The sequence below is a fragment of the Denticeps clupeoides genome, chromosome 1 (assembly GCF_900700375.1).
Source record: "Denticeps clupeoides chromosome 1, fDenClu1.1, whole genome shotgun sequence".
NCBI classification, from domain to species: Eukaryota; Metazoa; Chordata; class Actinopteri; order Clupeiformes; family Denticipitidae; genus Denticeps; species Denticeps clupeoides.
In genome coordinates this window covers 11,224,971-11,250,292 of record NC_041707.1, presented here as the reverse complement: position 1 = coordinate 11,250,292, position 25,322 = coordinate 11,224,971, and the positions used below count along the sequence as shown (strand labels likewise).

At 43.4% G+C, this 25,322-nt stretch overlaps 2 protein-coding genes across 7 annotated transcripts in view; one reads left to right on the top strand and one right to left on the bottom strand.

The window, feature by feature from the left end:
• runx2a (RUNX family transcription factor 2a) overlaps window positions 1-18,357 on the bottom strand; it is a 41,488-nt gene extending 23,131 nt beyond the window's left edge. For 2 of the 5 annotated variants that reach the window (XM_028998970.1, XM_028998995.1), the window contains exons 1-4: window positions 18,214-18,357; window positions 17,856-17,974; window positions 1,961-2,229; window positions 712-868 (exon numbers count right to left, since the gene is read on the bottom strand). In XM_028998970.1, coding sequence (XP_028854803.1) covers window positions 712-868; window positions 1,961-2,229; window positions 17,856-17,913 — 484 coding nt within the window. In that variant the 5' untranslated portion in view covers window positions 17,914-17,974; window positions 18,214-18,357. Of the gene's footprint in view, window positions 1-711; window positions 869-1,960; window positions 2,230-2,877; window positions 3,006-17,855; window positions 17,975-18,213 lie in introns of those variants that run through there. The other 3 variants (XM_028998977.1, XM_028998984.1, XM_028998987.1) reach the window with 3 other exon arrangements.
• The window catches only part of supt3h (SPT3 homolog, SAGA and STAGA complex component), a 74,475-nt gene continuing 52,930 nt past the window's right edge, over window positions 3,778-25,322 (top strand). The window contains exons 1-3 of one of the 2 annotated variants that reach the window (XM_028999015.1): window positions 3,873-3,904; window positions 6,853-6,953; window positions 24,377-24,452. In XM_028999015.1, the coding sequence (XP_028854848.1) occupies window positions 24,427-24,452 (26 nt within the window). In that variant the 5' untranslated portion in view covers window positions 3,873-3,904; window positions 6,853-6,953; window positions 24,377-24,426. Of the gene's footprint in view, window positions 3,905-6,852; window positions 6,954-24,376; window positions 24,453-25,322 lie in introns of both variants that reach the window. The other variant, XM_028999006.1, reaches the window with a different exon arrangement.

Genomic DNA, 25,322 nt, shown 5'->3' with positions numbered 1-25,322 from the left:
GCTTGGCTGTCCTCTTCAAAGGCCTGCATCTTCAATGGGGCTCTTCCGACGGGATCACAAGGCCGGCGTAGATGCATTTCTTTTTCTTTTTCTTTTTTTTTTTCCCGGGCGTAATTGCTCCCATATCAAAAGCAGCATTCATTCACACATGACCGGCCCGCGAGAGCTGTACAGTGTGTGCGATCCAGGCCTGCGCACAAACAACGCGGAGCGCGCCATCCAATGTGGCACTCGCTATTTTCAAAGTTGTGCGGTGTTAGGGGCCGTGCTTGGATTTAAACATGTGCACACACAAAAAAACAAACATTTGAAAGCAAAGTCAAAGAGACCCCTTGTTTTTTTTTTTTTCACACATTCATCTACGCTCACGCACCCTTCCTTCCTTCCACATAAAAAAAAAAAAACTGGTGTCGCAGAAGAACTGTTGTTCACAGGCATTTTGTCCATTTTTTTTGTCAATCAGGAAACGTACACATTACCCCATTCCACCTAACTTAATCTGTGGCTCGCGACCTGACAGCCACGCTACCCATCTTTATTCAGTGGTTTGGTATCCATGCAGATCACCTACCACTTGCCGAACAACTGCACTCCCTTTCTTTCCTTCTTTCTTTGTAAACATGCCGTGCCGGGTGCGGTTGGATCACGTGAACCCATGTGTTTATGGTGTGTCATGCGCGCTCGGAACGAGCAAATGAGCAGAGAACTGACCTCGTCCACTCCGGCCCACGAACCTCAAGTCATTAAAGCGGGCTACTTGGTTCTTCATGACAGCCGAGGCATTGCGCAGCTCTGCCGAGTAGTTCTCGTCATTCCCTGCCATCACCGTGACCACCGTGCCGTCAGGAACGTCCCCCAGCGCGACCACCTAAACAGCCCGGAGTGAAAGCATGAGCGGACAGGCTGCGGTGTGAAAAAGTTTCCCTCTTCATTAAATGTACCTTACACAGACAATCTACAGAACATTTCAATCCAAACATTTCTTGAAATTATGCCTAGAAATGAACCAACACGTTATATTTAGTAAAATATCAATAAATTAATTCATTTAAAAAGTGCAATTTACAGAACGTAAATTGTGAAATGTGCTAAATTCTGTCCCAGCCTTTAAATATTGCAACTGATGGCATCAGAATTCTTTACAATTCATGTTAAAGAAGGGGAGGGTCGTTCAACATTTAACTAAAGCGTTTAGATTTTTTTTTTAATTGAAATAATTTGGTGGTTGTCATATTTACAACCCCCTTCCCCCTTCTCTTCACAAGTGCCCTCGAACTTCATATTTTTATTTCTCGCGACCATCTAGGAACGTTAGATTTCCGAATGTGTGTGTTATTGTGTTATATTCTGAGCTTTATGCGACGTTTGAAAGTTGTTGGGTTACTTGTTTCCGCGAGTGTCCGGGAAAAGAATCGAATCCTGATTAAAGAGGGACCGAGTCGGTGTCCGTCGCTCGCGGTCACGTGCGCGCGATTAAACATGCGTGCGTGCGTGCGTGCGCGCGTCGCCACGAATGGACGCGCGCGCCTCTCTCCGGTTTCGCCGGGGCCGCGCGCCGGTTCTATTTTTAAAACGCGGGCACGAGCGGCGGGTCAGAGTTCGTAACCCGCATCAACGTGGGGTTCGGAATGGGGTCTAGGGCTCTTAAAAAGAGAGAAAGAAAGAAAGAAACACACACACGCAACGCGACACGGTGACGCCAAGTTGCAGCCCCGAAAGGCAACGTCTCTGTCCCCGCACCCTGAAAGTGTCACGACGAACCGCGATCAATCGTTCCAAAGACGAAAAAAAAAACATTTCAAAAACGAAACCCAGGTGCGTCTCTCCAGACCACGAAACGCAATTAATGTACGTGTACTTTTTTTTGTTGGCAGTAGCGGAGCCATAAGTTCATGAAATGTGTCAGAAATATGAAATATAGGAGAGGCAGAAAACAAGAACTACAACAAACACAACTTACCTTAAACGCCACTGGCAAAGTTTTATTGCATCTCCAGTGAGACGGCAGCACGGAGCAGAGGAAGTTGGGGCTGTCCGTCCGGACCAGCTCGGCGGGGTGGTCGGCGATGATCTCCACCATCGTCCGGTTGTCGTGCGGACGGAGTCTCGGCACCGCCGCGGCCGCGGCGGCTTCTTGCTGCGCGCCGACGGGGCTCACGTCGTTCATTTTGCCGGGGACGGCCTGGAGACTGCTGGACGGCGGGCTGAACCTCCGGCTGGTGCTCGGGTCTACGGGAATGCGCATCACAACAGCCACGTTCAGTTCAGCGAGCGGTAAAGCGGCGCTTGAATGAAATGATTTAAAAAAAAAAAAAAAAAAAAGTTCCCCCAAAACGTTGCGCGCCCCCCCCAAAGAAAAAACGTGCGCTTTTCCGGAGAACCGTATTCCTTCACGGTGCCATGGAATAATACCAAAAAAAAAAAAAAAAAAAAGAGTTGCGCAGACGGCTTCAGTTTCCTTCGCGGAGTTTTTCTACAAGTCTTGTGCAAGTCGGGAAAAAGAGGAGCAAAAAAAAAAAAAAAAAAAAAAAAACGAGGCTTCGTTAAACTTGCGCTGGAAGGTGCGTTGCGCGCACGCACGCACGCACGCACGCACGCACGCTCGCGCGCTCGCCGAGCCGTCAAAAACCACGCGCGCCGCGAACCATCCTCGATCGTGTCAGATCGCGTCTATTTTCTAATACAGGAAGGAAAAATGCCAAGAAAAAAAAAAAAAGTTAAATCCAGAAAGTCGCTTCGCGGTCGCCGGAGCGCTTCCGCGGAACTGCGAGCGCAGAACAGAAACCGTCCAAAAAAAAAACAAAAAAACCCAAATAATACTAATAATTCACGCCAGCCGCTCTTTTTTTTAAAGAAATGTATGTAAGATCGACCTACGCGTTCCCCACCCTCGCATAGCCTGACCAGGGCGCCGGCTGTGAAGGGTTAAAAAGGTGATCGTCCCACAAGTTGCGGTCAGACGGATGAAGGCGACGCGAAGCCGCGTTTTTTTTTTTTTTTTTGGTCTCTCTGTGTGGTTTGCGTCGGGAGGCAGGGACTTCTCCGGCTCAGGTTTTTTTTGTGGTTTATATATAAGCGGTAGCCGACCGGGACGATTATTATGCTGATGAGAGCAGAGCACGTGGTTGTCTGAGGCCGGCCATCGGATTGCATCAAAATAATGGAAAGACACAAGTTTTTGCGCGTCGGATACGCAAAACGATTCAAAACGGGCGTTTTGCGATGTAATCGACTAATTCTTATTTTCTTGACCCCACTATCATCATGAAATGACTATGTTACACTATTTGCGAATTAATCAGAATTTGTGTTGATCCATTCTTGTTATTTGTGCATAAACCAGTTGCGAAACTGGATGAGATAAATGAACGAAAAGACAACGAGGAATTTAGTCGCTTCCTTTTTAAAACTGTAGTTAGTTCCTTATGATGATGAGGGCATTGGGTGGGCAGGATCTATAATGTAATAAAATTAATTATAAGCTAAGTACAATAAAAGTATTATTATATTTGCTGCAATCAAACAGTTTGAAGCTAAATGGTAGGTAGATCAAAGTTTCTTCTTTTAGAACATTTAAATTGAGGCTTCACGTCAAAGCTGGCGCGCTCATGGACTGCTCGTCCCAATAAGCCTCCTTAGGTGGCGCTCGTCGGCGAGTGACACTCGGTTGCGTCTTAAACGTGCGCCACAGGGGGAAAAAAACTACAACGTTTGCAGCTTGGCGCGTCGCGGGCGCGTTATATAACCGCCGCGAACTACAGGTCCCAGAATGCACTGCGCGTCGGGACCCGCCGACGCCGAAAACAAGCTGCCGGCTGCGCGCTGTTTGTGTGGGAATGGGGCAGAAGCGAACAAGTGAATAGTAACGAGTAGGAACGTCAGATGCGAGGACGACAGTAACGAGGTAAACGCGCAACTCTGGCGAATGCGATAATGTACTTATTAATGACATGTCAAGCGTGCCTCAACAAAGCAAGAAAAAAATGTTTCCTCGTGCTATTCTGCAGTAGCAATTCAAGCTTTTTTTTTTTGCAGCAGCATCAAAATTCCTGCTTTTGCAGGGATATTCGGGAAGGCTGGAAATTTACACCAAGTGATTTCCAGCCATGTTAGTAGGACATTCAGAAAAGTTTTGGGTGTTTTATCGTACTCTCTGGCAGCTCTTTAACGCAGGTCCTGTTTCATGCTCCTACCCCTGATTACCGACTTGACCCGTGCTCAGTACACGGTGCTTTACAGATTCATCTGGAACGTTTGGACATAACCATAGTGAGTTAAAAAAAAAGGAAGCCATATCAGTATTTTGCACTGAAAGGGCAATCAGCTAGGGTGACACGATTTATATGGACTGTCCTATTATTGCAGCTGAAGATGATTTGGTCCAGGTTGGCTGCCCAGAATACATTTTGAAACACGATCTGTAATACAATGCTCCAGTTGTTAAAAAGTCAACAAGACATTTACACATTCAGTTATTCAAGTCGTCTCATTTCGTAATAAGTCAAAGCGCTTTTATCGATGCATTTCACACACTCACAAATGATTATATTTTACTGGCATCGGTGATAGCCTTTTAACAAGTAATCTACACAGTGATTTCTTGGTTTCATATATTCAAAAAGATTGTCTGAAGTCATTTTTGCTGACTCACTTATTGAGAGAACAAATGCATTCATGAATTTTGTAACGCGTGCTTTCGAACAAGACTTTAAAGCAACACAAACACACTGCCACATACAATGATTATGTGTATGTATATACACACACACAGTTTTTTAAGACAACACCCGCCATGCGCCTGTGAGTGACATCTGTCTTTGCTTTAAGCCCTCAGCCCCCCGTCAGCTTTACTACAGAAAGGTTTGTTTGAAAGGAATTCAGACGTGAGATGAGAAAGGAGGAGAGGAGGCAGAGTTGACGCGCCCTCAGGATTTATGGTCTGAATCTGCAGGAGGCGATGCAATGCGCGGCAGAGATTCTAATATGTTCGCTTGTTTCACTGGGGGGGGGTTTAACCAGCGCACTTCCTTTTCTCATCCATGTTCAAGAGGCTTTTAATCCTCTTTTTTTTTTGGATATGGAAATTGATTTTGCATGATTCCACTTATGCAAATGGAGACTTTAGGCATGAGGGGGGGTATACTTCATTTTGGTGACAGGCAATGGATGTGGAGTAAAATAAGAGTTTTTAAAAGGTTCTATCTTGCATTTGCCATGTCATACTAAAATGAACAATCCACAATTGTTTAACACAATTGCATATATATTAAAGTAAGTTATGTTCATTTGAGATCTTCCGAAATTAGGCCATGCTTATTTTGGATTACAGGCAATCAAAATAATTAAAATGATAATTTTCTCACTTATTTATTCAGCATCAAGTTGTCCTTGTCTTTAAACGTATTCCACATATATAGAATCACCCTAATTCTTTTCCTTTGTTCCGGCAGACAAAACATTATCCGACTCGGCTACTAGACTCCACGTTTTTTTTTTTTTTTTTTTGGGCCAAAATTAAATCCGTAAATGAGCTAGGCGTGCATAGAAAAGAGAAGTTTAGAAGCAAGAGGCAACATAAAAGTCTATTTAATTACAGGGAGGAAAATGCAATAAATAGAATAGGATCCCCTGTTTGACTCACTCGACTTGAGCACTGTTTTAGCCCTGTGCATGTTGAAGTAATCTGGATTTATTTGGCACATCTGAATTCGTTTTGCCTAGTATGGCGGCCATCTGCCTTCACAACTCAAAGCAAAGGCTGCCGCTTTCATCCAGCACAGGGGGTGAAAAGCAGAAGGATTTAAATGTTAAAAAAAAAAAAAAACGTATTTATTGGAGAAAATGTCTGCACTCCTGCCTTTTGTGAGACATTTCAGAGTTTTTTGTTTTAGGTCTGTACAAATGGAAACATAATTTGCACAATTGTCTGTGATATCTTTGAGATATCAGGTATCTGAACCATGAAACAAACCAAACAAAAAAGGAACTTTGATGTGAGGGATTCATTTTTTTTTTTTTTTTACACCCGTATAAAACAGGACATCCACCTGTGAGATTTGATAGTCTTATTATTTGGTTTACCGTAGGAAGACTGTGGTTTTGGCTCGCAGCTAGGCTCCAGGTAATTTTGTCCAATAAATTTCACGGAGCGTAAAAACTCACCTGGTCTCACTTCCACATGTAAAGCTCAGGTTACAGAAGCGTGCCTGCAAAATTTGACTGTCCATTTTGGGTTTTTTTTGTTGCGTAAATCCTGTTCATTTGTTTTCTCATGCACAGATCAAGCTCCTCACAAGCTTAAAGGTCATTGTGGCCATATTGTACTAGAAAAAAATGCACCATGTTTTGTGTGGCTTTCCTAATGACCTGGGGCTATTCAAAACTAATTTTGCCTGCTGGATATGCATCAGTATGCTTGAAAGAGATAGCGATTGCTCTGATGCCTGTCTACATAATTCCTTAATCCCAAGACTTCTTGTTCCTATCTAAACTGCGTACGGAGTTTTAGTTATGGCTAAAAACCACGATTAAGCCCAGAAATTACGTACACAGTAGGATTGTGACACACTCCTACATGAAGATTTATTTCCAGATTTGAATCTCTACCCGTGGTGCAGATCTGTGGTAAAACAGCTTGAATTCAATTCCATTTGCATCAAAGATGCATTCGTTACATTCATGTAGAATTAGGGATATTGTTGCTGTTTTTATAAGGTCTGTTTAGGTTGGATAAGTTTGTTTATTTCATATTTTTAAAATTTGCCACATTTGCTTTGTGAAGAGCCTTGATAATTGCGTACACTTTAATTGATTAATATGTAGATGAAAGGCCCTGCGCTTTGTGTGTAACAGATGAGCAACAGCGCTGCTAGCCCGATGGCAGGCGGGGCCAGCATGGCAGCAAGAGGATGCGGAAGGGCCACCAGCTTTGTCCCCGAGCTGCAGAGCATGATGTAAGTAAACCGCAACTCTCCCACCTCAGTCTATCTCTGCACTCATCTTCACAGAAATACCTCCTCTCCCAGAGATGTGAACAAGCACGCACGCGCACACACACACACACACACACACACACACACACACACACACAGATGTATGTCTATTTATGCATGTTTACCCCGGTGTCAGTAGTCATCGGTGTGAGTGGGCCCTTCAAAGCCGGAGATCTGTTCTCATGGGGGTGTGTGCCCTGGCCACACGATTGGGAGAAGCATTTTCACACACCTCCCGGAGACGTGTGCACACATTTCCAACCCCTTCGGCCTCATCAGAACAAGGCTGGATTTCTGCTGCTGTGATCAGCAGGGTGCATTTTAGGTGCAGGTATATAGGTCCAAGATTCAATATGTCTATTTATACCCTTCTGGTACATGACAATGACCAATCTGAAAAACATTCCTAAAACCATACACTCATCAAACTGCTCTGGAAGGCAAGAAAGTTTCATCGTAGGCTGATTGTGTGGCAGTTGGATCAAAACCCATTCATGCTTCACATATTGACTTGGTCCTCCTTATTCGCTTCAAAGTGAGCACTGGTTTAAAGCAATAATGTAAACTGGCAACAATTTCCCTCCCTTTTTTTTTCGAGTTCAAATAAGGATAGTCATGAAAAAAATATGTTTTTAAGGAGCTGAAGAAGACTTATACTAAGTTTTTTTTTTTTTTTTTTTTTTTTTTGCAAGCGAGATTATGTGACAAATGCCACAAACACTTTTCTAGTCCTCCCCCCAATGTTCTCTTTGTTGAAAAGCACATAAACAGGAGTCTCCGGAAAAGGGCTCCATTCGGCAGTCCTATATTTTGCAAATTACAGGTCTCAGCGAGGAGCGTTTTTTTTTTAAAAAAAAATTTTATATTGAGTTTAAATACCGTCCAATTGAGGAGATTACATTCCACCCTTGGCAGGGTCTGTGGCATGGGATTGCGATATGGAATAATTATATTCCTCACTTCACGCTGAGGACCTAGAGCTTGTCTGTTTACCTTTCTGCTGTTTATTGGTATAGGTCTATGTGGGCTTGTTTTTTAACACCCCCAAGGTTCTCATATGTAAGTAGACAGTTTTTAACAAAAAAAAAAATAATTAAAGCTTATTTCTCCCCCCATCCCACATGTGATAAAACCAGTGACAGTTACGACAATAAAGAATATAACAGTGACACTTTTATTTAGCCCAAACTGAAAAAAGGCAGTGTTCTGCATATGTGCTTTTGATGATGTGTGCTCTGGGCACGACGAGCCTGTGTGGAAAAGCGGGGAGGAAAATGTAAAGACAGTTTCCTCTGGCTCCCATTGCCCTGACTGTCTGCCTCCATGCCTTCAAGGAGGTCCCTAATTGAGATCACTTGTACTTATAACTGGCAGGAAGTTCTGTGGTTCATGGGAAAAGAAATGGAACTGTAGAAATACGCCTTTTAAAATGAAAGGGAGAGAGGGGAAGGGGTTGGTGGGGGGGGGGGGGGCGTACGCTACTGTTTAACTTTCCTAATGATCTAATTGGGAATCCTTCAAACATAATTTTTTTTTTGTGTGCGTGTTTGGTTTTCCATCGCACAGTGTTAAAACCTTTGCTCAGCAGTTATTACAGAACTCGCTCCGAAGAACCCCAATAATAACCCAGCGTCTCTGCGGTGAGCAGCCACGAAAGCTCATCAGTAAGATGAAGACTACAGGGGAACCGAATAGGTGCTTATTAAATGACAACAGAGCCAAATGGAGTTTTTTTTTTTTTTTTTTTTTTTTCCCCCTCTTCTCCTCTCCCTTCTCCCCTTTTCTCAACAAACGTCCCACTGTCTGCCTCAAATAGCCACCATAATGACAACAGTGGTGGATTAGGCCCTACGGCGGCGTGCTAATTTGACACAAAAACGGCCGGAAAAGCACAGCGGTGCTTGGCTGTGTTCGCTCAGGCCCGCTGCCAAGCGATTGCCTCTGTCACCCGCGTATGAAATTACTTTTAAGCTGTCAGGTATCTCTGACTGCACGACGGGACTAATATGTCAACCCGACGTTGCTAAGCTCGAGCCCCAGAGAGTGGCACGCGTCATTCGATACCCTGTCCTTTTGAGAACAGTGAAAAATGATGTTTTAAAAAAAAATAATAATAAGTTGGTCTCCTCCCGACGCCTGATATGTAATCTTGCCATGCGCTGTGAAGAGTGCTTACTTTGGAACGGGGAGCCCTGTAGAGCACGTAGAAGGTGCTAAGGATAATGCAGACTTCCTGACAAGGCCAACATTCCGCTTCGTCTTCCTCTGTGGATTTGACTAGCCTACATCCTTTCTCTGACTGACTCGCTGAATTTAGAAAATATACATATGGCCAATATGTGGCCCATGAGGCATTGAAGGGTGCTGGTGTGGGGATATTTTTTTTTTGGGGTGGGCTTGTCTAGTTTGATCACTTTCTCCTCATGGCTCTTGTGGCTCGGCAGTCAGTTTGTCACAGAGAAGCGGCTGATGCATGGAAATGAATGCATACCTCCGTCTTATTCGGGCCGAGCCTCTTCCCATTGGAGGCCTCCGTCTGCTCAGACATAACAGGAGCGTGGCTCACTTTTCCACATCATCTTCCCTCTGTCCGCAGTGTAATCTACGGCCCTCGCACTCTTTCTGTATGCTCGGTATTTTCAAAATTGTTCTTTATTTATTTATTTATGTATTTATTTATTTATTTATTTATTTATTTATTTTTTGAACTTGAATTCTGAACTTGTTGTCTTGGTGCAGAGCAATTGGAGTGTATGGGATGTTATGGTAAAGTGATGGGCTTAAAAGTTTGGAACGTGAGAACATACGTGTGCACCAGGTTGGTGCATGAAGGTTAAACTGTCTTTCCACAGGAAGAAAAAAACATATCATTAAGTCGTTATCAGCGCTTCAATTGGAACATGACAACATCCTGCCCAAATTTCACATGAATTTGATGAACCGTATCGAACCGCACGATATGGAAAACAAAAAGCTCAGGCTTTCTGCGAAAACTTGGTGGCGCTATACAAAACTGCCAATATTTTTACATTGGTGTGACTAGGGCGTCACCCTGAATATGCCTGTGAAATATGAGGATGTCTGGTTACTGTTAACTGCACAAAAGTTTTTTTGTTTTTTTTTTATTCACAGACAAATGATATATTTATTTCATATGCCAGGAAAGGTGCGACTTTGGTCTTAATTTTCATTTAAAATGAAAATAAATAACTATTAAAACCTACTGATTATGCAATGTAGATTTGTGGTGTGGTGTTATACTGTGGAATTTTTGTGACCTTTTCTGACTTCTGTGCAATCTTCAGCTGCAACACGTCTACCTCAAAATACTGGATCTGCTCGTAATACGTACAAAAAGTGACATTTATCTCAACATTGACAGTTGCACTGGTGGTGTTGGCCTTAGATAGTGCACCATTGTTTATGGTATGTATAGTACAGTAGTTTATTCAAATGTATTCGTTTTCAAATCACGTGTTTTCAGATTTAGACTAGCAGAGGTGAGGTGGGACTATACTGTCCCCAAAGTATTGGCCAGGCCCAATGCGATCAGTCTTGCAGCAGATTATTGTGATGACTGTCCTCTCGTTTGTGGACACCATATGGGACTTCTGGCCGTGCCGTAACCAAACAGACTTGCGCAGCACCATCTGTAATTAGTGGTGGAGGGTCAGCACAGCAGCAGCAGCAGCTGCCTCTACAGCCACGGGCTGTTTGGAAAGCCCGTCTGACCAAGGCCCGCACGGCTCAGCCCCTCCCTGCCTCTGCAGATGTTTTCAGGATGGTTGTGACATCCTTAACCACACTCATTGTTTTTCCTTATTATGTCAGAGACACACACAATTGTTTTTTTTTTTTTTTTTTAGGGAATAGGGAATAGGCGAAGGAGCTTCTGGTTGTGCTTCGCGGTATGTGTTGTTTTGGGCCTGCAGTCCTGCTATTGACACAAGGTGCTAAATCTTCTAAAGCCGGCCTTTAAATTCTGGCACAACACTGTCTCCTACTCGCATGCATCAGGCGGTTCGAAGCTTTTTCTTTTGTGTATTTTGATCCAAGATTAAATGTGGGATGCCTGAGTCCGTTGTATTTGCTTTTGTAAGATGGACCCTGATGTAAAATATGTGTCTGAAAGAGAAAGAGTGGCTTCCATTTTCAAAATGAACCCTTTTTTTTTCTGTGCCTAAGGACTGTGTTAAATTTGGGGAACGTGGTTCTAATGTCCTTGTGTCATTTCTCCGACGGTAGAGCTACAAATATCCCCACGCTCATATGCCACCCACACCACCCAGCATGGATTTGCCTGATACCGTAGCGATGTGTCTCTCTTATGGGCTACTGTCTTTGCGACAGAAGCCTTTTACGGAAAATTTTTTAAGGCCCCCTCTGTGTTTTTGTTAAGGTGGGGGGGTTGAGTTGGACTGAGACGAGTCCCGTTTGGAGGCAAACAGTCCTAATGAGCTGGCGCGCAGCCCCTTTGGTTAACCAGACTGTAATTTGGGGACTGAAAAGAACCTCTCATCACTTCTAAGTATTTGTTTACCACTGTGAAACTCCAGTGTTTCTGCTGAGAACGCACGGTGCCATGCGCAGCCCGCTTAACCCTTATAATTCGCAGGATTTAACCCCCTTCGTGCGTCATACTTTCTGTCTCGGCCATTTTTTTTTGCATATTTATGCAAGTAATTTGAGTTATAAATAAATACATGATATGCTCTAAAATGCCATTACAGCAAATCATGAAGTGTTACTGACTGTTTTTTGATATGTTATTGACATCAGGTTGCTGGGAGGTTTTGGACATGTTATTTCCAAAAAAATTTGGGAAATAATGCAGTGAATCTGCTGTAATAAATGGTGTGGGGGGGGGGTGGACTAGTTTGATTAAACTCTTAACACTTATTATTATAATCAACACCTCCATGAAACTGGATTTACAGCATAAATTATGTCATAATTCAAAGCCAGTCACGTTTGGTTTAAATATTGTTCTCCCATAATAAGACTTTTGAAAGAGCCTTGAGTAGATTGTTATTTTAATAAATCCAAGAGTGGGTCCATACTTTTTTTTTTTTTTTTTTTTTTTTTTTTTTTTTTCAAGGATCTAGATGGTACATAGACAGACAAAGCTGCATACAAGCCCCTCTGTATTTATATTGAATGGAAAACCATATAAATGCTGTTGGTTGAGAAGCTGTGAGTGCAAGACTGAACACCGTACTTCTTGCATAACGCGAACACGCTCGCGCTATTTTGCAAGAACACACGCGGGCCCGCTTGCTTTCATTAGAAACATGCCTGGAGGATCGGTTTTCAGGCGGGAGAATGCCAGGGATTCGACTGACGTTGCAGGTTGTTCCGTGTTGTTCCTGTGTAAATCAGAAGGCGGCTCGGGGCTCTCGTACAATGCCTGTTGTTTCCCTGGGACAGGCTTTCATCAATATTTTAAAAAGCCCCCCGCCCCCCGCTTCCCCTGTCAGTAAATGGTTTTTATCCGTATCCCACGAACTGTTTTCCTTTTCTATTTCCTCTGCTCAATTGTTCATTGCCCTGCTAATTTATTATTCTGTTACATGATGTTTCCGGGCATGTTTATTAGCAGGGGTTTATGGAGGGTAAGTGAGTCCATTTCATTTTGTCAGCGAAACGGAGGTTACCGTACTTTTCATCCGACTCCCCCCTTTTTTCTTTTTTTTCCACCTCACCTGTCTTTTGACAGACCGGTTTTAAAGCCACCCAGGAAAGTTTTAATAGGCAGCAGCCATCTCCTGTGGGATGACACCTCATTAATTCTGCATTAGGCCGCTCATTTTCAACACCGCTGCGGCGCTGGCGTCTTCTGAAGGCCCCATGTCGAGATCCAGAGACGCCTTCATGAGGTGACTACACACTCAGGTGGAGCGAAACGGGAACCAGAGGGAGGCGCGGTTACCGTAGCACCCGCTCGCGTGGCGTCAGAGGATGAGTCAACTGCCGTGTGAACTAGAGGAGCGGTGTTACTTACAGAAGACTCGGTAACTCCTGACACTGGCGGTGGCCGCTTTCTGCTGCAGAAAGTCGCTGAAAACTTCCCCGTATCGCATTTTTATGCTGCTATGCGCTGTTAGGTTTCATATGTGGATGTGGTTACAGACGAAAAGTGGGATCCTGCAGAGAAGAGTAAATCAGGAGTGTCCTTTTAAACCAGCTAAAACCAACTGGTATCTGCGCTTAAAGTAGGAATAAAGTCACCACTGCAGATTGTATGAAGGTAATTTCTGATAAAAAGGTCAAATTGTGCAAAAGCGGTTAGTGTCTTAAAGCAAAGAAGTGTTGAAACAGGCGGCAAGTAGCCTAGTTGGTAAGACACTCACCACAAAGTCACAAGTTCAAACCCCACTTACTCCCATTGTGTCCCTGAGCAAGACACTTAACCCTGATTGTCTCCAGGGGGACGGTCCCTTCTACTGGTTATAAGTCGCTCTGGATAAGAGTGTCTTATAAATGCTGTACATATAAATGCAAAAGTTTGGCATTGTGGCCTACTTGCGTTGTTTCTCTGTTCTGAAGGCATCGTATTGTGTTGCATGACTCTTCAGATGTTAAGTGTTTTTGGATCCACGGGATCTAAACCCCATATGGGACCCTGAGATGCGGTTTTCGTAAATTAAATCCTTTAGAAGTTGCAATGGACTAAGTGTGTAAAATCTAAATCTTCACCTTGGATCCCGCGCTCTTATCATGCTTCATATTATATTTATTGTACGTATATAGATGGTGAAACATGTGCTATTGATTGGTGTATGACTGTATAACAGGAGACAAGGGCCAGAAGTGCCCGTCCTTCATCCAATTTTGCCGATATATACTTTTCCACCAAGTTCACGCGTCACACGCCAGGATTTCTTTATTTATTTATCTATTTTCAGCTAAGGTAACCAATCTGCCAGATCTGGTCAGGTTACCAGGACATGCTATCTGTGGAGCGGCCCTCTCTCGCCCGAGGTTGGAGGTGGGACAGAGTCGCGCTGCAGGAGGCTAATCTTTGAATCAATGGATTTCGGTTCTGTGATTGACAGGGTTTTTCGTCAGGGTGGAGGCGTGGTGGGTGCTGTGTGTGGAGGTGTGGTTTATGGTTGGTGTGTCGTGTAACTTTTAAAAGGGGGAAAAAAGCTTGAACTTGACTAGTTTTAAAACATGCAGCACCACAGAACATTCTCAGAATTTTTTTTACTACATACAGCCCATGTGTGTATCATATTATAAATATTTTAATGTAATGCCCTGCTCCAGGAATATTCAGCATTCCAGTCTAGGTTAAATCAATAACGGGAGAGAGCATTTTGGCTATGGGTCTGTGTCGGGCAGAACAGGTAAAGCTTTGTTAAGAGCACCGCCTCTCCCCTCTCGGAATCACTTCATTATGGTGGAATCAAAACAGCCACCCCACTTTATCTTAGCGCAAAATATTTCTCCTTAAAATGCCCCCAAGCTGCCGGCCTGCTAACAGCGTGATAGAATTTCCTGATAAATTAAACATTATCCAGGCTGCGCTTAAACTGGACAGACAGTACTATTCTGTAGGTTGTTTTTTTTTTTTCCTGTATGTATGCACCCAGTCTACTAAGTGGTAGAAAAAAAAAAATGAAAAGGTAGGTCATTTCTTTATTGACTCTATTTATTAAATGAACTCTTCTCATCCGCGATATCCTGCCTAATTGGTGCTGTTTAGCAGCCTCCCTGCATTTAGAATTCCTGTCCCTGCCCTGTCCATGTCTCTCTTTCAGTTTAGGACCAGCGATGGTTTCTTGATGAAATATTTTAGAAGACCTCTGGTGACCAGGAGTAAACTGTTCTTCACTGTATTGCTCTTTTCATTGGCAAAATCTTTAAAAATCAAGTTAATTTCTTATTCAGAATTCTGTTTCTATACAATGTTTAGATGACATCATGTCAGCCTGCTCTGTTCCAGGCAGTGATGATGATATTTTTAACGGATCACTTTGTAGTTAATGAAATCTGGTACTGTTGCGGTTAAAATGTTTAAAATCCCAGGCTTGCATAGTAGCCTCAGACCCAACTCTATGAATTTTTCTGTTTTAGTGCAGAAATGTGATAGTTGTTCAGGGGGAAAATTTCAATAGTACTTTTTTTGTATTGGAATCTCAAAACCGAGTGCGGCTTTTAAATGCATACATTTAACACTCCTAATTACTTTATTTAGCACAAACTGGCCCAAGGAGGCTTCAAAGCAATGTTTTTTTCCACTGTCTTTTTTATTTTATTTTATTTCAATGTTTTTATTTAACATTTTATTTTTCATATTTATTTTGGAACAGCTCCTTTGGGTTTTGCGTTTCAGAAGCTCTGCTGCATTGCGTAATTTGACAATTTATTGTTCCTCTCTGTGTTTGTATTTGGCCCAGCTTGCTTTTTTTAAATTTATTTATTTAAAGCACCCTCTTATTAAAAAAATAAATCAGCTGGATAGTTAAAATAATTTTTAATTCCTTCTGCATCACCTTCACAATGAAGTTTAAGACCCAGAGGAATACGGTTGCAAATCAATCTGAAAATGAACGTCACCCATACTGCAGTAGCCATCAGCTAACTCCCTCTCATAAATTTGAACCCAAGAACCACAACCAGCTTTGCTGGGTTACAAGCCATTCTTAAAAGCTTATTATCGGTCTTATTAAAATAATAGAATGAACATTCCATATCAGTTAGATTTTTTTTTTTTATAATTTTTTTTGTTTGTTTCTGAGGAGATTCAGGCAGCAGTAAGAACACAAACTTACACCGGCACGGTGTCTTCAGTATCCTGTCACCCTCAGGTTCTTTTGAAGGCTTTTGGGTAATTTTCTCTCGCGTCTCCGCATTCACCGTGCGGTCTGTGTGTGCGGTCTCATTACGCCCGACTCTCTGTTCCGCTCCCAATTACCACTGATTTAGATTTTTCCTGACATGCCTAATTGTTCAGAAATGATTTGGTGCTCGCAGACAGCAAAGCGAGGCATGTCCGTTTCCCCGTTCTCGTACGACAAACCCGGGACGCGAGGGAGGGAGATTGACGTTGTGATCCTGCCAGCAACACATGGGGAATATTATTCCAGGCGCTCGCCGCTGCCAATACGCAGACTTATAGAAACGTATCCAGGCAGCTGCCTTTCTTGATGTCCGCGCCAAAGTACACCCAATCTGATGAAGTATTTGTCCACACCGCTCCAAATTAACATTTGCTTATATAAAGCATATTAAATGATGTCGTCTCATACACACACGGCAACCGATATTTTCCCCTCCTGTGAAAACAGTTAGTGGAGCATCGAGAAGATGCTGCCAGCGCTCTGGATGGACCACCAGGTACCTGTTGCTGATGAAACTCCGTACCGCAGCAGTGATGGCCGCTCCTGCTTGAAATGTATCACGTTTCTCCGGCCCTCTCCACCTCGCTCCTGAGAGCATCTGAGGCCGAGCAGCGCGGGGGTCACTCTCCCCCACGTTAATGTTGTTTTCCTTTGGCCGGGCCGAGTTGTGATAAGCAATTAGTTGAATTAACCCGCACCGTTCGGGTCCGCCTTCCCGGCCCGAGCCGCCAAACGAGAAGCACATGGCGCCCCGGAGCCCTGCGACGGCCTTTTCTAATTGATTAGCGATGCCTGGCGAAGTTTGTTTAACATCTGCCACAGTCTGGGCGATGGAGTCGCCCCCGCGGCCGTTACCGACCGCCCGTCCCGTCCCGTCCAGCACCTCTGTGAGCGCGCGTTAGCCCGTCCTGTTTTGGGTACAGAGCGACAGAACCGGTGACTTGCGGATGTGTACGAGGATCATTGTCGGTGGGATCTCCTCGGCCAGGGACTCAGTTGAGGTGGATCTGTGATAATCGGTGTTTTCAAGCTTGTACTAAGATTAGCTTTGCTGTTGAAGGATGAACGAGCGAATGTGTCAGAATGGTGTTGATCTCCTTATCCTGGGGGGGGTGGGTCCATGTTCCTGTGAGAGCTTCACTCGTCTTTCGAAGCCCCCCCCCCAACCCCCACCCCCCACCCGGACGGCTTTCATTATTATTTTTGAACAAAAGCAAGTTGCCTTGTTCGCCCCGGCTCCCAGTCAACGTTCCGGACTGGGACAGGCAGAGGGGGTCTCTCTCACCTCCCTCCGGCCGAGCATTTCAGAGGGCAAAAATAACCCCACGCCCCTTCTCATTTGATAAAAAGCCCCCATTCAAATGAAATTTTATTTCCGATGCCCGCTTCCTGGTCTTGTTTGCAAAAGCCGAAATAAAAACTTCTCGCCAGAGGAGAGAGAGGAGGAAAAAAAAACACGCAGTGATGTATTTTTTTTTTTTTTTTTTTACTCTCCCCCCCCCCCCTCTCCGGAGAGCTCTACTCGTGTGCCACAAGGCCACTGCTCTCACGTGAAGTAATCGATGTACATTAAGAGGTATTAAGTAAACTCGGCCAATCAGCTGCAGCTAAAAATCGTGCACATAAAATGAACCCCCCCCCCCCCCCCCCCATTCCCCTCTTCTTTCCACCCCTGCACATCTTGTTTTAATGCAGCTTTGTAAATTGAAACAGAGTGAATGTTTATTCATCCCGAATCCCCTGCTTTTTTGCCGTTTTTTTTTTTTTTTTTCTCGTGGCCTCCCAATTCCGCAAAATGTAGTTTTGAAGTTATACAAACATGTCAGCTTCTTAGCATGTTTGCAGACGTAAACACGGCAACTATTGGCGTTGGTGAAGCGGGCTTTCAGATACAATCACATGCGGGTGACTGGCTTTTGACCCCGAGCCGGTGCCGGCACAGGGGCTGCTTCGAAAAAAGTGACCGTAGCCTGAACCGCAACGCGGCGAAATGAAAATAATTTTTCAGGGCACTTACCCCAGAAGAAGTTCTGCTGACATGGAGTCACCGAGCTGAAAAGGCTGTTGGACGCCATGGCGGCCCTCGCTTAAGGTCCTCGAAGGATATTTCTCCCTTTTTACCCTTGTAATCCTAAACTGACAGCGCCGACCATGTCAGAGGGTATGATTGAATATTAAAAAGAAGAAGGAGGGGGGAAAAAAAAGTTGTTAAAGCGAATTGTGAGGTCATTTCACGTAGTCTCAGACAGCCTTAGAACGAATAAATAAATAAATAAATAAAACAAGCAAATAAATAAATAACGACAAATAGCTGACGCCGATATTGGAAGCGCAGGAATTTGCAGCATATACGAGTGTGGTTAGAGAGTACTTACAGGCTTGTTGGGTCTCTGTGACTGGGGTTGACCCACACTCATTAACCATTTAGGCCCCGGCGGCTCCCTCCTGTCGTCCCAGGGAAAAATCTTGCACCGCACTTGTGGTTCTGTGGTTGTTTGTGAGGGGAATGAAACATTTCTCACAATCCAAAAACGTGTAAGCTTTAAAACTCGCTTTTTCCCCCCACGCGCGTTGTTACTGGAGAGGCTGGGTCATGTGTTTAGTGACATCAGAGCACAAAAGTTAAATGGGACAGCCTATCGTCTTCCCGTCTCCCTCCCTCTCCCTCTCTCTCTCTCTCTCTCTCTCTCTCTCTCTCTCTCTCCCCCCCCCCTCTCCAGACAGTGTGGTACAGCACTTCTTCCTGACATGCAGAGGGATGCAGCTCCAGCGCTGTGAGTCAGAGGGAGGGACAACACTTAAAGTGCTCTAAAGCTCCAGTTCATTGGCAGTCCGTGCAGATGGAAAGCAGACTTTTTTTTTTTTTCTCTCTCTACCCCCCCTTCTCTCTCTCTCTCTCTCTCTCTCTCTTTCTGTATCTGTATCAGTTTCTCTCCACACATCTCTCTGACTCTGTTCTCTCCCTGTCTTTCTCTGCTTTGTAACTCACATTATCATATTATTGACACATATCAAGGGAATACATCTGTACTAAAATTAACTCCATGAGCACAATATATGGTTATAAACCATTAAACATCCCCAGTCATCTTTAAGTAAAAATAACCCCCCTGCTATCATTTGACAGTGAGTTTTTATTTATTTATTTATTTATTTATTTAATCTAATATGGTCCAGACGTTGTGGCCCTCACCAATTGCATGTGAAGGGCCAGCTTCTCTGTAGCCGGTCCCCGCCACACATGCTCACCCCTGTGGGAAACGAAGACTGGTGACTCGTCACGTCGTTTCTCACACCTCACAGAATCGGGTTCTGGCAGCGTGTCAGGGCGGGTCGCTCAGCGCCGGCCTCAGGTGTTTGGATTAACCGGGGTCATGCGCAGAGATCAGCTCCATGGCAGCCCGTCGGTATTTCACTGTACTGGGCGGGGTCATGGACTTTGTTGGATCAGGGCTTTGGCCCCTTTTCTGACATCTGTAAGGAAGCGTATTCACAGGCGTTTAATAACATAGGAGGCTTTATAAATGGTTTGAAGAATATGTTCAGAAAAAAAACGAAAATTATTTTTCAGAATCTGAAGAGATTATTCTGAAATATTTTGAGGAAATATTATTTTAATACTTCATAAAGCCTACCAAAAACTAAGGCTTTCCCTTTTTTTTTTTTCTTTTTTAATAAAATGAAGATTGATATGTAAACCATGGAAACTCAGTGGCAGTCAAGGATGTGGCTAGACTAAAACAGGAAACTCATACCCACAATGCAATGTTCTATGACCTGCCCCTCAGTAAAGTTGGTTTGTAATTTTAGGCTGCAGAACAGTCCGGAACAGTTCTGAATGTGGGAACATGATATGGGGACATTGTGCACATTTGAGTCTTTCCTTCAGACTCTGTAGTTCATCAGAGTTTTTTTTTTTTTTTTCTAATTTATTTTAAATAAATAGCACTCTAGGTGCATGACACTTTTTGTTTCTGAACGTTCATTTTTATATTTTTGGTAAACATTTAAAATGTGGAGGCATTTCATTGGACAAGTCTGATTTGTGACACAATGAAAGATGTCTTCGGATACCGGAGTGTTTATCCTGCGATTTTTGTGTCCCGTTTACAGCCTGAGAGGCCGATAGTGACCCAACGCAGACTTAAATGGCGGCGATGAAAGCCCCATTTCTGTTATTTATCCAGTGTGCCCATGGCAGAGCTTAATAGCTCTCTGCGCTCCGGTACTTTCTGCTCTTGATTATTTGTCTATGGCTGTTGAAAATGGGCGAATCTGGCGGCGGCTAGCCGAGGGGCTGCAGCCGCGGTTGCGGGTACAGCTGCGATGCAGCCGGCTGCGCCTGCGCTCAGTCAGGTGGTCCATGTCGGGGGCCTTCGAGGCGTTCCCTCGGCCGGTGTGAAATGGGAAGCATGGGGACGTGTGTGTGTGTGTGTGTGTGTGTGTGTGTGTGTATACCCCTGTACAGGCCTGGCTTTAGTTTGGCCCGTTTCGGCACGGACCACACAGGCGTCAGCAGGGCATTAGAAGTTAAAACATTATTCCTGGCTTCTGTCTCCGTGTACATTAACGCAGCTCGGAGACACAATTCCCCCATGTGAATCCATAAAGGCCCACGTACCGGCAAAATTAACAACTGCGCTCCATGTTATTGTTGATGTACGGTTGTGGTGAAAATGAAGACATGTCTTTAAGTATGTTTAAACGTTCGTACTTTACATTGTGCTGTGTGTAAAGTTTCATCCCTTGGCTGCGGTCCTGAAACTGTACATATTCATGACATTCTCCATTATTTAGGAATGTGAGCCCGTGCATGTTGCAAAGCAAAACAATCCAGCATGAATTACATTAATCATATCTGTAAGCCCGGCCTGTGTTCTGTATTATCATTGAGATCCAAATATGTCACTGGTTTTACGACTGGTTTGGTGTGTGTGTGTTTGTGTTTTTTTTTTTTTTTTTTTTTGTGGCGCTCGGACCACGTTCTCAGCTTTTTTTGGAATTGCAGCTTTGTGGAAAAATAATACCGAACTTTCATAGTGAGGGAAATGTTTAATACCAAATGGCGCCTCTACAAGTCAAATACACATTAAAATAGGCCCTGAAATGTGAAATTGCATATTGCAAAATCGTATTATTTGACCAGGGCTACAGTGTCTATTTACTTAGAAAATATGCTCGGTCATTGGTGGCTGGCCGGTTTCAAACAAGCGTAATTTCTTGTTATTTTTTCGCTGTCATAATTAAGAACACCATCCAGCTTAAACAAGTCATGTCGCCCACTGCAATTTCGACACATTTCGTAAAGGGGCATCCCCTGCTAAGCTAAAAGGACATGTACAGTCCACCTTGGCTCCCCTTTCCTGAAATAGGAGGTGCTGCAGAGACCACCTGCATCAGGACGAAGCCAGCCGTGGAGGACTTGCAGACCTTCCAGCCCGGTGACGTATTTCGGCGCGGTGACTTTAGCTCGGCTGCCTCATTACCGGTCACATATGCTCGGTCATGCTTGGCGCTCGTTATCCTTGGTGGCTTTAGCTTGTGGTGTGGGCCACGTCATGAGAACGTCAATTAAAGCAGGGCAGCCTGTCATTTGTGACAATTATCATGACTCTGCCCTGCTCTTTTAGCCGACCCTGGTGCTCTGGCGATGTGAGAAATCCGAGGGGGTCATGACGCGTCATTGTCATATTTTGCCCCCGCCACCCCTCAGCCGCCTTAGATGTTAAACGGGGTGAAGAAAGTCACCCTAACACCGTTAAACATGAGGTTCCTCAAAGGGGGTAGCATGTTTTTATTTATGTCGATTTTGTGGGGTGAGAACCATATGGGCATAAGTGCCATTTTACCAACTTATTATTTTTGTGTTTTAATAACTTTAAATTTTATTAGAAATTAAGAATATCTTTCCTATCTATTTGCCAATAGGAGGAGCTGATCAAGAGCTTTCATGAGCATGTCAATTAATTCCAGAATGTCATTTAAGCCCACATGTTATTTATTTTTGAATGTGCTTATGTGGAACTTCTCATAAACTTAACAATTTAAATAAACCAGGCATAGGCTGAAACGGACTGTCTGACAGTCTGTCCCTTTAAGATCCTTTTCAGGGCACCCCTACCTGAATGAACTTCATGATATCCATATTGTTCTTGAATACATGAAAGAGCCGGGAGCAGCCATTTGCCACGAACAATAGAGCGTACACTGTTGACTTTGTCTGTCTCCGTTTGTGGATTTTTTTTTTTATTTTTTATTTTTTTCTTCTTTTTCTCAAACGCTTTAATGTCAGGCCATCGGCCTGCTCAGATGACTCTTCAAAAAGCCGTGGAGTTCAGTCGCTCGAAATTCACTTCTGCTTTGAAGAAGTAAATTTGAAATTATAGGATTTCAAAAATGTGTTTAGCCACCAACATGTGGCGCATAGACAAAACAGCTCCAGTCGTTTTCTGTGACTTCTTGTCCTTCCCTATAGCATCTCCGTCTGTTTTACCACTAAATGCTATTAACTCAGGGAGGATTCATCAGCAAAATGGGCCACACAGACAATCCTGTGTGAAATATAATTTCAGATTTTAGGAACGTAATTATCATAACAAAGGTTGCTGTTGTGGAGATTTGAGATTGTACGCCGAAAGTAGGATGTGGAATAAAGAAATGAAATACAAATCTATGGCAGTGGTACTTAGAGGCTCTGAAAATTTGAATTTTATGGAAGCCTATGCAAACTTGTGCTTAACAACACTCTAAATAATAATGTAATTGATTTTAGATAATACTTTTCTAACTGGATCACATATGTGACTCCTAAAAGAAGCCACATGTAATCAAACTGGAAGGTCATGTGTTGACTAATGTGTTCAGCTTTCTGCAAAATATATCAGCTTTACATAATCGTAAGAGTAGCAGCAAGACCGAAAGTTCGTATGCAACCTGCGAACGGGTATCAACATTTTCAGACCTTTGAAATTCCAGACCTTTTGGCACAGCGTATTGGGTTTAACACTTCGCCCTGGCATTCCTCCGCTTGGTTTCCAGCTGCGCTCCATCTTCTTGCCAGAGGAACCCCTATGAGCGCAATTGGTTTAGAATTTCTCAGGTGCACAGAGTCAGTCATGGTCTCCACCTTCATTTAATTGTTAATATATGAATTTGAAAATGTACTGAGCCTTTTTAAAATTAGAATCTGAGTACTAACAAGTGCATGAGCTGCTTTTTATTTCTGTCAATTGCCATTAGTGTCAAATTTGGTGAATGAAGCTTATGTCTGTATTGTAAGGAAGGGTTGGACTGAACGTATCTCGACTGGAGTCGCTTTTCGTGAAATTGCCCATCTATGGTGCATTTAGCAGCAGCAGCAGCAGCAGGAGAGTTCGGATGGCCTGTCATTTACCCTGATTAAATCTTGGCTGAGACGGCTTAGAGACACGGGAACGCTCCAGCGTGCTGTCAGCGTGGGATATTAAATCAGGACTGTGAAATCGGATTTTGGAGGCAGCGGTTCTACGAACGCGGGTTCCTCGCACATCCTGCAGTCCTCAATGTAGCCCAGAAACATGATTATTTTCATGTCGAAGAAACGCCTTTTTTTTTTCTTATATTAAAAAGATTATTAGTATTGTTATTCTAGTATTGTAGACCTCATCCTGTTTACATAATCATATTTAACGCTATTTATCCTTCCATAATATTTGAGGCTCGGTAATAATCATTTCAGCTCTTCCTCTGTATTTCCATGTTTATTTGAATAAATGCAAACCGTCCCAATAATTTTGATATGCTGATGTTTTGGCCTTTTGAGTGTCTGTCTTAGCATGGCCCATAATATTTTGTTTGTGCTGGTGCAAGTAATTGTACAGTTCTCTCTGATGTTTAAAATTTAAACATGTGTGTTGTATTTTATGTGTTACATTAGCCAGACAACTTGACTGCTTAGTCGTAATTCTTAAAAAAAAAAAAAAAAAAAAAGCCATTTCGCTTTTTGTTTCTATCATTATTTAAACACCCGTCATGTTTTTTTTTTTTTTTTTTTTTTTTTTTTTTTTTATATATATATATAATATAATATATTTTCACGCATCCCTTCCAAAATGTTTTCACCAAGGTCATGCCGTGACCAGATGACCAGATGATGCAACTCGGGCTCCTGCTTCAGTTTTTTCTTCTCCTTTTCTTTTCAGATTAAATCCTCTCTTTCAAGTGTCATAAAAAGTGGGACGGTACAGAAGCCACACACACTAATGACCCACTCAGAGTTGCAAATTGATACCCCCTTACTTTCCTATTTATTTTCACCCTGATGCGCTCCCACCCCTCAGCCCCAATTATAAGGAAAGTGAAACTAGTCTCAGTACATCTCCCTTTTAAGTGACAGCTTTATCTTACAAATATGTAGACATGTTTATTGGCGACCATTTGAACGGCGGATGACTAGTCTGAGGTCAGGTGCTGTCTAGAGCTCTGGCTGCTCGGGATCTGTCGACACTGGAGTTTCTCCAAGGTGTTTATTATGACAGAACCTTTTTTTTCTGTTTTCAGACAATTGGGTGTCAAACCCTAGCTGGAGGTTGGCGTGACTCTTCGTCTTCATGTTTGTTTTGCTGTCGTTTAAGAGGTTGGTGCGCATGTATGCCTGAAGTTAAGCGCAGCGTACCGCATGCCAATTACAGCTGTCCAGGTCAACGTTAACGCATTTCCAAATCTATAATATATTCACGATACATCTCCAACTTTCACAAGGCTTTGTTGCGCTTCTGTGGTGGTCAGTTTTTTATTTGGTAGGTCATTGGTGTGTGTGTAAGTTGTATAGTACATATGTGTGTGTTATATATTTAATTAACCATTTAAACATATTTTCTGCCAAGTTTGCACATTTTAGTCATGGAATTAATTGTAAATAATTGAACACTTATGTCTGGATGGGGGTGGGGTGCTATAGCATAGCTGAAGAGTAACACGTATTGGGGTCCATCACAAATTCAGTCACGAAATATTATTATGGAATGTGTGATCTGGGCTGGTGTAGGAAGCCTATATATTACAGTGATCCACGCGCCACGTTATGGTGGTGGTGGTGGTTGGTCTAATGTGATGCAGAGGCCTGTGTTAACATGTGGTAGTGTTCAGGGGGAGCACGCTGCAGTGTAATTCAGGTCTCCCTTTCTCCTTACTGCTAGGTCTGGGAGCACTTGGAGGTTTTGGCAGGTCTCTCATCATTTTTCAGAAGCTGGGGTTCTGGCAGCCCTTCTGAACACACCATGCCAAAAACGTTCACTCTTAATGAAAGTGGATAGCGCCTTGTAAATACAGGCAGCCGTAACGACCAGGTACAGTAAGAGATCTGATGTTAGAAGCTGTTTACTGTGTTTGATGTTCACTCTCAGCACCTTCAACATTTTGAATGCAGAGCTTTTTAGTCAGAGTATTTTAAGGGGGTGTAAATGTGTTATTTTTTACATAAAGAAAATATGTAAAAGTGTTTAAT